General features: G+C 51.9%; 6 protein-coding genes and 2 non-coding genes across 8 annotated transcripts; 5 read left to right on the top strand and 3 right to left on the bottom strand.

The window, feature by feature from the left end:
* Positions 1-97: 97 nt before the first annotated feature.
* QC761_305503 (uncharacterized protein) lies at positions 98-733 on the top strand (the record flags this gene model as incomplete). The annotated part of the gene is made up of 3 exons (XM_062877697.1): positions 98-204; positions 267-522; positions 578-733. 3 exons carry the CDS (start codon positions 98-100, stop codon positions 731-733), a joined length of 519 nt encoding a protein of 172 aa, XP_062733495.1.
* A 157-nt stretch (positions 734-890) lies between these two features.
* QC761_305505 (uncharacterized protein) lies at positions 891-1,949 on the top strand (the record flags this gene model as incomplete). The annotated part of the gene is made up of 2 exons (XM_062877698.1): positions 891-1,109; positions 1,215-1,949. 2 exons carry the CDS (start codon positions 891-893, stop codon positions 1,947-1,949), a joined length of 954 nt encoding a protein of 317 aa, XP_062733496.1.
* Positions 1,950-3,435: 1,486 nt separating this feature from the next.
* On the top strand, positions 3,436-4,572 carry QC761_305510 (uncharacterized protein; the record flags this gene model as incomplete). The annotated part of the gene is made up of 1 exon (XM_062877699.1): positions 3,436-4,572. One exon carries the CDS (start codon positions 3,436-3,438, stop codon positions 4,570-4,572), a length of 1,137 nt encoding a protein of 378 aa, XP_062733497.1.
* Positions 4,573-4,770: 198 nt separating this feature from the next.
* On the bottom strand, positions 4,771-6,521 carry QC761_305520 (uncharacterized protein). The gene is made up of 2 exons (XM_062877700.1): positions 5,516-6,521; positions 4,771-5,438 (listed from the first exon to the last, which is right to left on the bottom strand). The coding sequence occupies exons 1-2, from the start codon at positions 6,470-6,472 to the stop codon at positions 5,058-5,060; spliced, it is 1,338 nt and encodes a 445-aa protein (XP_062733498.1). The 5' UTR covers positions 6,473-6,521; the 3' UTR covers positions 4,771-5,057.
* On the top strand, positions 4,934-5,031 carry QC761_0053560. The gene has a single exon. It is a non-coding gene; the product is annotated as a tRNA-His (tRNA).
* A 606-nt stretch (positions 6,522-7,127) lies between the features above and the next one.
* On the bottom strand, positions 7,128-9,827 carry QC761_305530 (uncharacterized protein). Its single transcript, XM_062877701.1, has 2 exons — positions 8,606-9,827; positions 7,128-8,548 (listed from the first exon to the last, which is right to left on the bottom strand). The coding sequence occupies exons 1-2, from the start codon at positions 9,026-9,028 to the stop codon at positions 7,187-7,189; spliced, it is 1,785 nt and encodes a 594-aa protein (XP_062733499.1). The 5' UTR covers positions 9,029-9,827; the 3' UTR covers positions 7,128-7,186.
* Positions 9,828-9,845: 18 nt separating this feature from the next.
* Positions 9,846-9,943, top strand: QC761_0053580. The gene has a single exon. It is a non-coding gene; the product is annotated as a tRNA-His (tRNA).
* A 17-nt stretch (positions 9,944-9,960) lies between these two features.
* QC761_305540 (uncharacterized protein) lies at positions 9,961-12,762 on the bottom strand. The gene is made up of 6 exons (XM_062877702.1): positions 12,461-12,762; positions 11,668-12,402; positions 11,206-11,612; positions 11,005-11,151; positions 10,576-10,946; positions 9,961-10,519 (listed from the first exon to the last, which is right to left on the bottom strand). Exons 2-6 carry the CDS (start codon positions 11,888-11,890, stop codon positions 10,102-10,104), a joined length of 1,566 nt encoding a protein of 521 aa, XP_062733500.1. The 5' UTR covers positions 11,891-12,402; positions 12,461-12,762; the 3' UTR covers positions 9,961-10,101.
* Positions 12,763-12,764: the final 2 nt, after the last annotated feature.

A 12,764-nucleotide genomic window follows, 5' to 3' on the forward strand; every position in this document is an offset into this window, starting at 1 on the left:
CACACCCTACCAAGTCCGACTCCTTTGACATCGGGCAGTCGCCAGCCATGAACTTTTAGAGGGGCATACAACAATTTCACCTCCGCAACATGCCGTTATGAGCTCTGAAAACCCCGAGGAAACAACAATCGGCATTGCCGCTCTGGTAGCGGCCGTTGCGGCCCTCCTCTTCGCCGTCGTTCAGACCATTGCTGCGCTCGCCCAGTACATCTCCGTTAGCAGTCGATGCAGCAGACGTGTGAGCGGCGTGTTTGACCTCACAGCAGGCTTTTGGTTCCACCTTTCCTCTCGCTGTCATGGAATCCGCAATATCGAATGCCGGTGCTCACCATGCCGGGGTTGCGGTCAGAGCCAGTGGTAACCATGGAGAGAGACCCCTCCAACGCCGAGTTCAGGCCTGGGAAGAACTACGACAAGAAGAGAAACGGATATCTCGACTATGGCGTCCTGCGCGTGGTAGCGGGGAGTGATGCGTCCAAGGTTCACAGGGAAGTCAGCATGTTACCGACAGTTCTTCGGGGTGTTTTTGCTGTGGTGTGGACTCCAATTGGGATCGCTCTCTCTTCCATCACTCTAGTCTTTTGCTGCCCACCGGCGTTTGCGTGCGGTTGTGCGTGCACAGGGTGCTGTGGGATGGGTCGGCCTGAGGAGGAAGAGGAAGAACAAGATAAACGAGACAGATTTGACTGGTGCCGTCGGAAAAGGTCACGGGAGATATGCCTCGACTTACTGACTCCTTTGACGTTTGCATGGAAATGGGCCATCAAATACAAGTCCGCCATGGGAGTTCACCTGGTCTGGAGGTCGCCGCGTGGTCTCCGTTTCTTGTCAATTACCAGGCTATTTGGTGGGGACACGCCAACATCAGGTGAGAATGGCGGCTGGCAACGATGATTCCGTCGGATATCTACGGCGCTACTATCGAGACGACCATGGCTGATGTGAAGCTTTTGGCCGCACTGTCAGGAATGTCGTTTTCAAGCTCACCAGGTGTGATAACGCGGACGAAATGTGGGGAGATGCTCACCAAGTCTCAGCACATAGTTCTTGGGGCGGTGGTGTACTACCGTTCAGGAAGGGAGAATATCGCGCCCAATATCACCATGAAGGTCCCGTGCAAATCCTCCACATGGCTGCACTGTCTGCTGGAGATACAAAACCACCTCAAGGCCGCCCGCTCATTTTCATCAACTTCAACCGATGATAGTAAACAACATAAAATCACCACCCTCCTGTCCAGACCCCGAACGGAATACGACGCCCAACTCCACGCCCAACTTCCCCTCTCCCTCGGCAATCTCAGTTTCTTTTTCACAACCCTCTTCACCCACCCCTGGAAACACAACCTCTCCACTGGCCCACCCCCCGCCCTCTCCTTGCAAGCAGAACTGAAAACTTACCCCCCTTTCGTTTCTGGTTCTCAATCAAGACATGAAGTGTTGGCACCGGGGCATTGGAGTCTGAAGCCTGAGGCAAAAGTGGTGAAATCTACCAGGATCGTCGGACCTATCGGGTGTTTTCTCAACCCGACTCAGACTAGGACTTGGCTGCGTGGAAGTCCGGGGCGGGAGATCGAGTTTCAAACCCGGAGTGTCTGTCTTGACTTTGCAGTACTAAATAAGAATTGCACGGCCGTATTGTGTAAATGCCCCGGTGGACCTGCCACCTTTGCCAGCGCTGTGAAGACAACAGGATCGTTTGAGGTGTTGATGGCGGTTGCGGCGGTGAATAACGTTTTTTGGGGGAGGGTGGGGAAAGGGGTGTTGGGTACTACGGCGAGGGAGTTAGCAGGCTGGGTTTGTAAAGGGGATCAGAATTACAAGGGGTTGAGGAGGGAGGTGACGGGTTGTATACAACGGGCGTTGGAGGCTGGTGGAGAGGAGGGGGTGGTGGTGGAGGGGAATTTGGAGCTGGTCAAGGTTGTTATGGCTAATACGGAGGTGGTGTAGAGGGGGGTGAGGAAGGGGTTAGGGGTGGGGGAATATGTGGGTTGGTGATCATGGGGAGGGGGAGGTCTGGGAGGATGATTTTGGGGGGGTTGTTTTGGGAGCTTGAAATTTAGTGTTCTGAATTCTCATGGGGCTGAAGTTGGTAATAGATGTAGGTAACTGGGTAGTTGTGAATGAGTGACACGCGCCCATGTGAGCCAACCATTCCGCCGTCCTGTCGTGGTCGTCGTGGCGACGAAGAGCATCCATCCGCTTTCATTTCACCCATACATCATATGACCACAACAACCACCCGCTCCGCAACCCAGCAACTACCCCCATATAAGCGGAGGATCTTGGGAGCCTAGTGTCACTGGTTAGGAGAGCGTGGTGCAACGGTCAAAGCCGTTGCCTGCGTATTGGTTGTCTCCGTCCCAAAAGGCCATCATGTATCTCACATTCCCTTCTCCGATGCCGCCTATTTGTGAGGCTGAATTCTGAGTCCTTCCTTGGCTTAAGTTCACTTCACAAATAGGCGGCATCGGAGAGAGTAATGCGAGTGAAATGATGCCTTCACCACGGGTGGACAGTCTGTCTCTGAGGATGCCATGACAATCTTTTTGGTTTTGGTCAATTTGAAGTAAAAAAAAATGTTAGTTGAGGACGGGAATCGAACTCGGGCGCTGTCTGCCAGTCTTGTCCCTGGTTTCTCCAGCAACTGGGAGGAGCGACCACAGTATAAATATTAGGTCCACGTTGCTCCTTTCCAACCGAACAGCAGGCTACAGCCATTGAGGATCTGACTACGGCAGGCCCCGTGGTCAAAATAGACAGCCTGCTGGCTGAGGGGAATGTCGAACTCCTCTCAGGGCTCCCACAAGGAGTTTCACGTTTGATTCCGCCGCGAAGCCAAATCCGAGGGTTTTCGTAACTGATCTTATTCTCTCACTGAAGCACAGGTGATTGCAGCATGATTGTTGTCGCCCACTGGCTTCCCATAGAATCCATTATCGTTGCAGTCTACCAGGTGACTAACATTTGACCCAGTAAAGAGACTGGTTGAATCCTGAAGCCCATATCAACAAACATGTCAAGTACGTACTCTTGCCTCTTTCGGAAAGAAACGTGCAGAAGGAACAAATGTCAGCCACATTCTGACGCGGTCAAAGGTCGATCGATGTATGGTCCTTTTGCCTGCCCGACAACTCTTGTTTGCTTGGACCGTCCGTTATCTCCGAGTGTTACGTGAAGCCTTCTTGTCCGGCCTTGCTGCAGGAACGTGCCGTCCGAGATCCAATTGCAGCCACAAATATCAGTCTGCAGTCAGCACGGAGCTCGGAGCGGATGAATTCATTAACAGAGGTTAAGTAAGCTGGTCCACGTCACCGGTATCTCATCCTCATCCCAAGGAGAGCTGGTCTGATGTTTTTGCGATTGAAAGTCGTGGAGATCGGACCTGGAGTACGGAGATGAATGCTGCTGTCCCATTTGGCAAAAGAGGACGGCAATGACGGGATATAAAACAGCTGCATCGCTCTCTCAACATTCACCACCATTGTCTTTATTCACATCGACATCAATCATCATGAAGCTCTTGGCCCTCGTCTCGGCCTTCCTGTTCACAACCACCACCCTCGCTCTCCCCAACAGCCGAGGAAAGCCCTCCAAAGGAACATGGCAAACCCTCCCCTCAATCAGTGACTTACCTCGCCAGGAACACGTCACCCTTGCCCTCTCCCCCTCCTCCCTCGCCATCTTCGGTGGCATTTTGCCAACCAACGACATCTCCTCCCCTCTCCCCTATTCAACAACCAATATCCTCCAAATCTACTCCATCCCCAACAAAACCTGGACCCTTGCCGCCCCCGCACCGCTAGCCCTCAACCACCCCAACGCTGCCGTCGTCGACGGCAAAATCTACCTCTTGGGAGGCCTAACCGAAGTCGACAACTGGGCCTGGAGACCCTCCCCTTTGTCTTTCGTCTACGACCCCAAAACTAATCAATGGGCTGACCTCCCCCCTCTCCCGGACAGTCATACTCCCCGAGGAAGCGCGGCGATGGGGGTGCATAACGGCGTTGTCTACCTCGCCGGGGGCCTCACCATCCTCCCTCTTATTCCAGAACTAGGACCGCAGCAGACGACGGATGTGGTCTCTGCTTTTGACACCAAGACCAACACCTGGCTTACGCTTCCTCCTAAGGCGAGAAGACTGCCGGAGGGGAGGGATCACGCTGGGGCGGCGGTATATAAGGACAAGTTTTATGTTCTTGGGGGGAGGAGGGACGGGCAGGATAATGTTAAGGACACGGTCTATGAATTGGATCTGAAGAGGTTGGGAAAGGGGTGGGTGGTGGAGAAGGGGCGGATGCCTACTGCTAGGGGGGGAGTTGCTGCTGCGAGGGTGGGGGGGAGGGTTTTTGTCTTGGGGGGGGAGGGAAATAAAGTTAATGGGACGGAGGGGGTGTTTCCTCAGGTGGAGGTATATGATGTTGAGAGGGATAAGTGGGAGAGGTTGGGGGGGATGGAGGTGCCGAGGCATGGTACGAGTGCGGTGGGGGTGGGAGGGGGTGTGTATGTTCCTGGAGGGGGGGTTAGGCAGGGAGGTGCGCCGGTGAGTACTTTTGATGTGTTTTGGCCCTAGTATGGAGGTGATAAAGGGGTCTTTCGTTGCGGTTTTGGGGGTTGATCATGGATGGCTGCTGTACCTATTTGGGATTCATGGCACAAGCAAGTTTGATAATAGATTTCAGCGATTGTTTTTCCGTGACTTGCATGCGACAAGGAGAAAACAATGTGAAATTTGTGGAACCAAAAGGACATCCTACCCACAGTGTAGTCCGGGTGGTATATATCTCGACAAAATTTCTGTCTAATATTTGTGTGTGTTGTGTGCAAATTTAAGTTCAGAGGCTACGGACATCTGTTCTGCACTCCCACCTCCCACGCCATCAAAACCTCCAACTCCGCCACTGAAACTCAACAACAAACTCAAATACCTCACCGGGTGACTAGTCTAGTGGTCAGGACGCTTCGTTGTGGTTATTCGCAAGAATATCACATACGATCCGAAGAAACCCCGGTTCGATTCCGGGGTCGCCCATAACCTTTTGACTTTTTTTTCTCCCTTTACCCTCTTTGGTATCTCCACCCCTCCAGCCCATCTCTCCCTGTATCAACCACCCCAGCCCTCTTTGTCGGTTCAGTGTTGAAGACCTTGCCAGCTTTTGTGTCGAGGACTCGACCCATGGCAACAACAAGACAAGTCACCATCCGGTCTCCGAACCCCCCAAAGGCTGGGCAGCGGTGGGGGCGGAGGGAGTAAGGTAGGTAGGCTTCTGTTTGGAGGGGGCTGAGGTTGTCGAAGCGGGAGGGGGAGAACTCGAGGGCGGTGGGACCCCAGATGGAGGGGTGCCGGTGCATGAGTTCGAGGTCGGCTTTGATCTTGAAGGAGGAGGAAGGGGTGTGGCGGTAGATGCGTTTGTTGGAGGGGGTGAGACGGAGGCCTTCCTGGGGTTGGGTTTTAGTGGGAATGGAGTGAATGATGGGGAGGGGGTAACAGGAACAAGGTGGCCTATATTGCTTACTTTTGCCAGTTTGAGGGCCTCCCTCTCCTTGAGAGAACTCGTCCCGAGACACTCGGGAACAGAAGAGATCCTTGATGGAAGGGTAGGCGAAGGATAGAGGTGAAAGGCGAGGATGTAAGTGACCATGACGACGCGCCAGAGTGTTTCGTATTGGGGCATGATCATACCGAGGATTTCCTCCGGCTTTAGTTGGTCGAATGGCCAGCATAAACACCGAGGGTCCCTGCGTTGTAGGGCAGTGAGGTGGTGGATGAGAAGCGATGATATCACGGGTTTCTCCGAAGACGACTTGGCTTTAAGCCATTGGTTGTTGATTTCGTCGGTGATGATGACCAGTGAGTCCCGTGGCAAACTGCCCGAAGAGATCTGAAAGTTATCGATGAGCACGACTTTGAGGCAGGTTATTCGGGTGGCTTCTGCTAGGTGAAGGGGTTGGCTTGTGTCGCGGAGGAGTTCAGCTGTGAGAGTGGAAGTGGCTTTCTCAAAGAGCTTGATCCAGTCTCGGCCTGGACGGTTGATGATACCAGAGGCCATTTTCAGGAAATTCTTGTGGGTCGAAGTTGAAGCGGTAGTTAAAGAATTGGTGATGTTGAAGGCAAGGGCAATATTCTCGTTGGCTGCTGCACGAAGGCGGAGGGTGTCTTGTGGCTTCGAGACGCCAGCGAAGGAAAAGTTGATGATTGACTTTTGGCCGTTGAGCCAGGTGTTGACGTCTTGCTTCTCAGGTCGTTGAAGCCACTGAAGCCAGGCTGGTTGTCCAAAGTCTATCTCTATGTGGAATAACCACAGAATCAACTTGCAGAGCAACACGCAAGTGATTCCCAAAATAGCCACGAAGCCGAGAAACATGCACTCGCCGAGGAGGTTCGGAGATTCACAGCATGAATTTGGTCTCGTCGCCTTGGGCGGTGTGCTTGCCCAAGCATCATGGGAGGAAGATAGGTCAGACGACATCATGAGGTAGCTGACTGGAGTCTGAGTGATGGGTTGAGTGTAGTTCTAAGACTGGACTTCGCATCGGGGATCCAGCAGTCTCTTCTTTCTAAACACGCCAAAGCAATACTATCAAATCTCATCTTCCCACGCCAGTCCGTCCTGGCATCCCTCATTGTTGCCACGGTCATCAGCTGATGACCATTCATACCAGCCTCGAGGCGGAAGAGTGCAGTTGAAACTGCTACCAGCATCGATAAATTTCATTCTTTGTTTGCCTGTCTTTGACTTTGACCAATGAGTCCAGTATTTTCGAGCTATTTCTGTGGTGTTTGCTTTGCTGTTCTGTCTTAGCGTTGTAGGCCTCAAGTATGTGAAACCTCACAACGCAGCTCATGATGCCCAATGCAAAGATAAGAAGCGGCACGATACGAGCTTCTCAGCTGTTATCAGAAGTGACGATGCGATGCAGCTTGAGGTGCAAACAAAACTCGGGAACCGGTAGTTGAAGTGGTACACAGTCTGGAGCCGCCCCTGACTGGTGCAAGGAGCCGTTGTTGACGGCCCTTGTCCTTGGCATGTCAGGAACACCACCCCGTTGTTCTCAAAGGAAGTTGGCGGTGCTTGGAGACTGTTCCATCTGGAACCTTTGTAATCACTTGAATCACAAAAACAAATTCAGGGCTTTGTCTTGAGAGCAAAAAGAAAAAAGTTGAGTTCTGTCGACAAGAAAGGACATCAAGGTGCCTTCTCGACCTTGCCATTCTTCAACGCGCCCGCATACGCCACTCCACCACCCACAGTAGGGTTCCTCGCCAACTTATTCTCCCCATCCCTGATCAAGAACTTTGCAATCTTGATCTCCTCCGTACTCCTCTCCTTGAGATTTGGAATCCCAAAGAACTGCGCCTCAATAGCATCATACCCAATATCCATCTCAAAATACCCCCTGTAATACAAATCCTGCCACTGCAACGTCGGGTTGTTCTTGATCAACAACTTGGAAATCGGATCCGTGATCAACCTCTGCACAATCCCCGTCAACGGACTGGAGCTGCTCACCGCACTCCCCGCCAACTCAACCCCCACCGCCCCCGCCCCGGTGTTCTCATCATACCCCTCCTCCGCCTTCCAAACCATATCACTCACCCAAGCCGCATGGCTGTCCCCGCTCAGCATGACCGTGTTGTTGATCTTGTTGTCCACTAGTGTCTTGTACACCCTGTCCCTATTCGCGATGTACCCATCCCACTGATCCAGATTAAGCGGCTCATCATTAAAAACTCCAATCGTCACCCTGCTGAAGATCACCTGGTTGCCCACCAACCTCCACCTGGCCTGTCGATCACTCGACTCCTGAAGCTTGGTGTAGAACCAAGCCTCTTGGTTGAACCCCATGATCGTCCTGTTCACCCAATCAGCCTGCTCCTCCACCTCATTCTTATTCCCCCCAATAATCCCCCCCAGCGGCCCAAGAACGGTAACGTCCCGGTTGTACTGCCTCGTGTCAAGCATGATGAGATCAAACAAGTTCCCAATGGAGAAATCCCGCCAGATGCGCAAAGAGTCATCCATAGTGACCTGCCGAAGGGGCATCCACTCAAAATACGACCTCACAGCCGCCTGCTTCCTCAACCTGAACTCCTCCCCGTCGCTGTTCTTGGAGCCGTCCTTGTAACTGTTGTCAGCGACCTCGTGGTCGTCCCAGACAGGGATCCAAGGGAACTTTTGGTGAGACAAGGCAAGATCAGGATCGAGACGGTAGGAAGCTGTGCGCTTGCGGTAATCGTAGAGAGAGTAAGTCTCCCGGTCAGGAAGAGGTTTGCGGAGGTCGGTGAGGCCGGCTTTGTACTCGTAGATGTAATCGCCGAGGTGGAGGATGTAATCCGCGGAATCCTTGGCGTTGACGGCGGCGTAGGCGTTGAAGTAGCCTTCGGGATAGTTGGAGCAGGAGTAGACTGCCAGCTTGATGTTGCGGGGGACGGTTTGGTCTTTTGTGGGGATGGTCTTTGTGCGGCCGACGACGGAGGATTTGGAGGAGTCGCAGACGTTGAAGCGGTAAAAGTAGGTTGTGAAGGGTTGGAGGTTTGTTGCTTCAAACTAAGGGGGGTGGGTGTTAGCCCGGATCTTTTGGGATGATGGGCGTGGGAGGCATACCTTGACTGTCCAGTCTACTTCGCTCGAGGTGTAGGCTCTGCCGCTGTTTACGACATTGGTCAAGGCTTCGTCTGTGCCAATGCGGTACTCGACGCAGGCGGCGCGGCTGCTGGGGGGAGCGCCCTCATCGCCATAGATGGGCACTACGCCCTCTGGGACGATATCTGAGGCGACGTTATCGGCTGTGGGGGAAAGTCTGGTCCAGAGAATAACGGAATTGGCATATGGATCTCCTGACGCGATGCCGTGGGTGAAGTTCACTTCCGCTGCTGTGTACAAAGAGCCACTCTGGCGCTTCTGAACGTGGGCAAGAGGAACAGCGAGAGAGGCGTGGCGACGAGATGGTGAGAGATAGGCGAGGTTGTTCTCGAAAGAAGCAGAGACAACACCCGCAAGGGAGAGGGCAGCTGTGAGGCGCAACATGGTGACTGTTGACTGGACCTCTTCGATGTTTACTTTGGTCTGAGTGTCAAAGTGAAGCCATCGTCAAAAGAAGTAGACGGAGACATCCTATTTGTACTCGCAATACCTAGTTCTTCCAGTAAGTGCTTATGAACAGCGAATGTAAGGGCCTTGGATGGTCGTGCATATAACCTCGGGATCATACATTGTCGCCCTTGGCATGCTGGGGTCAATATCTTCAGCAGCGTTGATCAATTCTTGTTCCTGACTGGCCATGTCGGCGAACCAGGCATACCCCATGGAAGGACGCCCAAAATGTGAAAATGTTGAGCCGTATTATCAGATCATGCACAAGAGTTGTGTTCCTGAGCAAGGCAGCGCACATCAGCTTTCCCTACAGGGGAATCGGACATGCAGGGCCAAGCCAATGAAGCAACCTCATGCCTGCAACGTGCGCTGTGCCATCCGGATTGAAGCTGTCAAAAGCCCACTGTCAAATCAGCAATCAGGTATTTGAAGGCCGATCAAGGCCGCCATCTTCGGGAAGGGTCCACTAGATGTAACGCTGGGAGGCTGGTGACGTTGTAGAAAGCAGACACCCCTGCCCGCTGTAGTTGGGAAGAAGCCAATCGCTTAAAAACGTGCTGACGGTTTCGAAGACTCCTTCCTGAAGCGCATAAGTCTTGGAGTGTACCGGCGCTGGAAACGGGATTACTGTGAATGTGGCATGTGATTTTGGTGAGTCTTTGGGGACTTGAAGAAATTCTGAAGAAGCCGAAATGGTAAAAGTGTAAAGTGAGAAGAAGGAAGCTCTGGGTGTGGACCAGAGCAAAATATATGGGCGACCCCGGAATCGAACCGGGGTTTCTTCGGATCGTATGTGATATTCTTGCGAATAACCACAACGAAGCGTCCTGACCACTAGACTAGTCACCCGGTGAGGTATCATTTGATGGAGGGTAGACACAAAATTTGACATTATATCGGAAGCTCCACTACCTGCCCATTTTTGCACTACCATACCCTTCAGGTGTATCAGGAATTCAATGATCAGAAATGCCCCCTGGCTACAATTTGCATTATTCAATATTAGGTCAACCCCTAACAAGCTTCAACTTCCTTGCCTTCTTTGGATGATACGACAACAAAAACTCTACCAGTTTCATATCCTCCCTTCCAAAATCAGGATGCACCTTCAAGTCATCCCACCTCCGGATCATGCTTGCCACACTGTAGTAAAGTTCGCACATGGCCAAGTTCTGACCAATGCAATTGCGCGTTCCTCGGCCAAAGGACACAAGACACTTTTCTCTGGCGTGAACGGAGTTCACATCTGGATCGGTCCAACGTGTGGGATCGAACTTGTCTGGGTCCGGGAAGATCTCAGTGTTGTGATGCATCGACCAGGCACTCATGCTAACTACTGTGCCGGCTGGAAGTGTATACCCGTCGAACGTGGCACCCGAAGAAGGAACGACACGGGGTAGGTGGCCAGGTACACCTGGACTGAGTCTGTTCTGTGTCAGCGTGGCTTTCATCAACCGTTGTCACGTAGATATTGTACCTACCTTAGAGTCTCCTTGATGACCCCCGTCAAATAAGGCACCTTCTCCAGTTCAATCAAACTCATATTCTGTACGATAAAAGGGTCAGGTAGAGCCGTCTTCAGCTCTTCCCTCAACTTCCTTGCAATCTCAGGCGAGTCAAGAACCTCGTACAGCGCCCTGCAAATGGTGGCGCCTGTAGTCTCGACACCCGCTCCGGTGACATTCACCGCGTCAGCAAAGACAACAGCATCTGGAAGCCTTTGACACGACGGCAGATCCTTTGTTGTCTCAGAAAGCCCGGGATCAATAAGCTCATGAAAGATGGTTCTCCGAGGAGGTTTGATACCAAGCGCGATATCCCTCTTGACCTCCGCGACAGATTGCTGAACAACCTGTCAAATCTGCATTAACACCCGCCATTCCCCAGAAAAGTGGCACTGGGCGACATACCTCTAGACTGTCAAACCATTTTCCAAAATGTGGATAAAGCTTCACCATCACCCAGTCCGGAACCAGCCCAAAGACCGGTACCAGGGAGGGGAAGGTTTGGAACCAGGGGAAGAAAGTCTGAACAGCTCTAATAGCCTCCTGATATCCCTCGCCCCTTTTGTTCTGTTAGCCCAGGCTTCAGGTTCATATCCCATGGCGGACTTGCCAGTCAGCCAAATCCATATAATTCCAGGATTTCGCATAGGCATACTCGGTGATGATATCGACCGTGAGTGCCCTCGTGGCTCTGTGCACATCAAACTCGCCACCCTTCTGACTCAGAAATTGTTCAGCCATCTTAACCAACTTCTCGGTTTTGTCTCTGACAATTTGTTCCAAGCCAAGAACGGACCTTCGGGAAAAGAATGGATTCATGCCCATTCTCCTCACCCTGTGTTCCTCATTCGGGATCATGGTCAGCATAATGGGGGTCTTGATCGGCCCCTCCATCGGTCCGTAGAAAGCAGGATCTTTATAGAAGCCTGTCCTCAGAGAGTTCGAGTATATTGTTTCATAGTGCTCAGGTGAGGAAAGGTGAATCTCGTTAGGTGAGATACGGATAATCGGGCCTGGGTGGTTCACATTAGAGATGTCGTTACTTGGGGGATTGCCGAAAGAACCTACCATATTGAGCGTGCCATATTTCCAAGGCATGTAGTAGCTGACCTTCCAGAATACCTTGTTGGTAGAGGATGGGAAGGTAGGAGATGGCGTTGAAAAAGGGTCCAGGAATGGAGGCGAGAGGGGAAAAGTATCGTCGGTAGACTGCTACGGACAAACAGTAAATAACGCAAACTCCGACAAGCAATGGCCAAATCGATATTAGAAGCGAGAATGAGAGCGCCATTGTTGTTGTAGTCGTTCTGGTTATGCTTGTGAGCGTGAAAGAACGTCAAATAGGTATCAGGCGAGTAGTCCCGCATAACCTTGAGACCTGGCATGGGCGAGAAGATGAGGTTAAAAACAACTCCTCCCAATATTGAAGAAATATGTCCAGAACTATCGCTCTTAATATATCCAGTTTTAGACTGGCTTCAACAACACAAGCGAGCACGCTGCATGAGCCACCATCTCTGATCACTAAACCCGCATGCCAATATATGGAAGTGTGGTGCATCTTGTGAGTGTGTTGCAGGCCAATAGTCTAGGGTCTCTGTCCCCTCGGTTTGATGAAGTAGTGAAACACTAACACATGTGGGCTTTGTGAACAGGTGCCGAGCTAATAGCCTTATGCATGCGTGATTCAGCCTGCAGCTTGCCGTTGATCAACATTCCCATCTCACAGCGATACAACGGTTAATGTCGCCTTTTATCGGATGTTCAGGAGTCACATTGTGGTTGTGGGGGCGGTATCTCTATTTAGAAAGGGTAAGAACTTCGTGGCGAATGTCTGGACAGAGATAAGGTGAACACACACTTTTTGTTATGCAGCAGCACTGATGGTTGTGTAGCCGATCATTTCCCCTCGTAAACAGATGTCATGACTTTGGTAGAGAGAAAAGGGCTGCATCGTGCACTTCGAGGGTAAGCGCTATTGAGCTGTCAGATAAAGGGTGCTTGTTGTATCATGAAATAGCAATGTGAGTCTGTCGGTGGCTCAATTCGAGGAAAGAAGGGGGCCGTCGGGGACTCAGATGATATCGCCTTCATTTTGAGTTACTTGTTGCCCGGAAGTATGTTTTACGAGTTTCGGCAAGACGGCCTTCGGGTGACAAAGTGCA

The sequence above is a fragment of the Podospora bellae-mahoneyi genome, chromosome 3, assembly GCF_035222275.1.
Source record: "Podospora bellae-mahoneyi strain CBS 112042 chromosome 3, whole genome shotgun sequence".
Taxonomy (NCBI): Eukaryota; Fungi; Ascomycota; class Sordariomycetes; order Sordariales; family Podosporaceae; genus Podospora; species Podospora bellae-mahoneyi.

What these genes read in the sequence shown, in the direction of transcription:
- QC761_305530 (XM_062877701.1), bottom strand. Translation starts at nt 9,028, where the DNA reads ATGTTGCGCCTCACAGCTGCCCTCTCCCTTGCGGGTGTTGTCTCTGCT. An exon ending in AAGTAGACTGGACAGTCAAG is followed by an intron (nt 8,549 to 8,605) that starts GTATGCCTCCCA and finishes CACCCCCCTTAG; the next exon opens with TTTGAAGCAACAAACCTCCA.
- QC761_305540 (XM_062877702.1), bottom strand. Translation starts at nt 11,890, where the DNA reads ATGGCGCTCTCATTCTCGCTTCTAATATCGATTTGGCCATTGCTTGTC. An exon ending in AATATGGCACGCTCAATATG is followed by an intron (nt 11,613 to 11,667) that starts GTAGGTTCTTTC and finishes TGAACCACCCAG; the next exon opens with GCCCGATTATCCGTATCTCA. An exon ending in TGGATTTGGCTGACTGGCAA is followed by an intron (nt 11,152 to 11,205) that starts GTCCGCCATGGG and finishes AAAAGGGGCGAG; the next exon opens with GGATATCAGGAGGCTATTAG.
- QC761_305520 (XM_062877700.1), bottom strand. Translation starts at nt 6,472, where the DNA reads ATGATGTCGTCTGACCTATCTTCCTCCCATGATGCTTGGGCAAGCACA. An exon ending in AGGCCCTCAAACTGGCAAAA is followed by an intron (nt 5,439 to 5,515) that starts GTAAGCAATATA and finishes ACCCAACCCCAG; the next exon opens with GAAGGCCTCCGTCTCACCCC.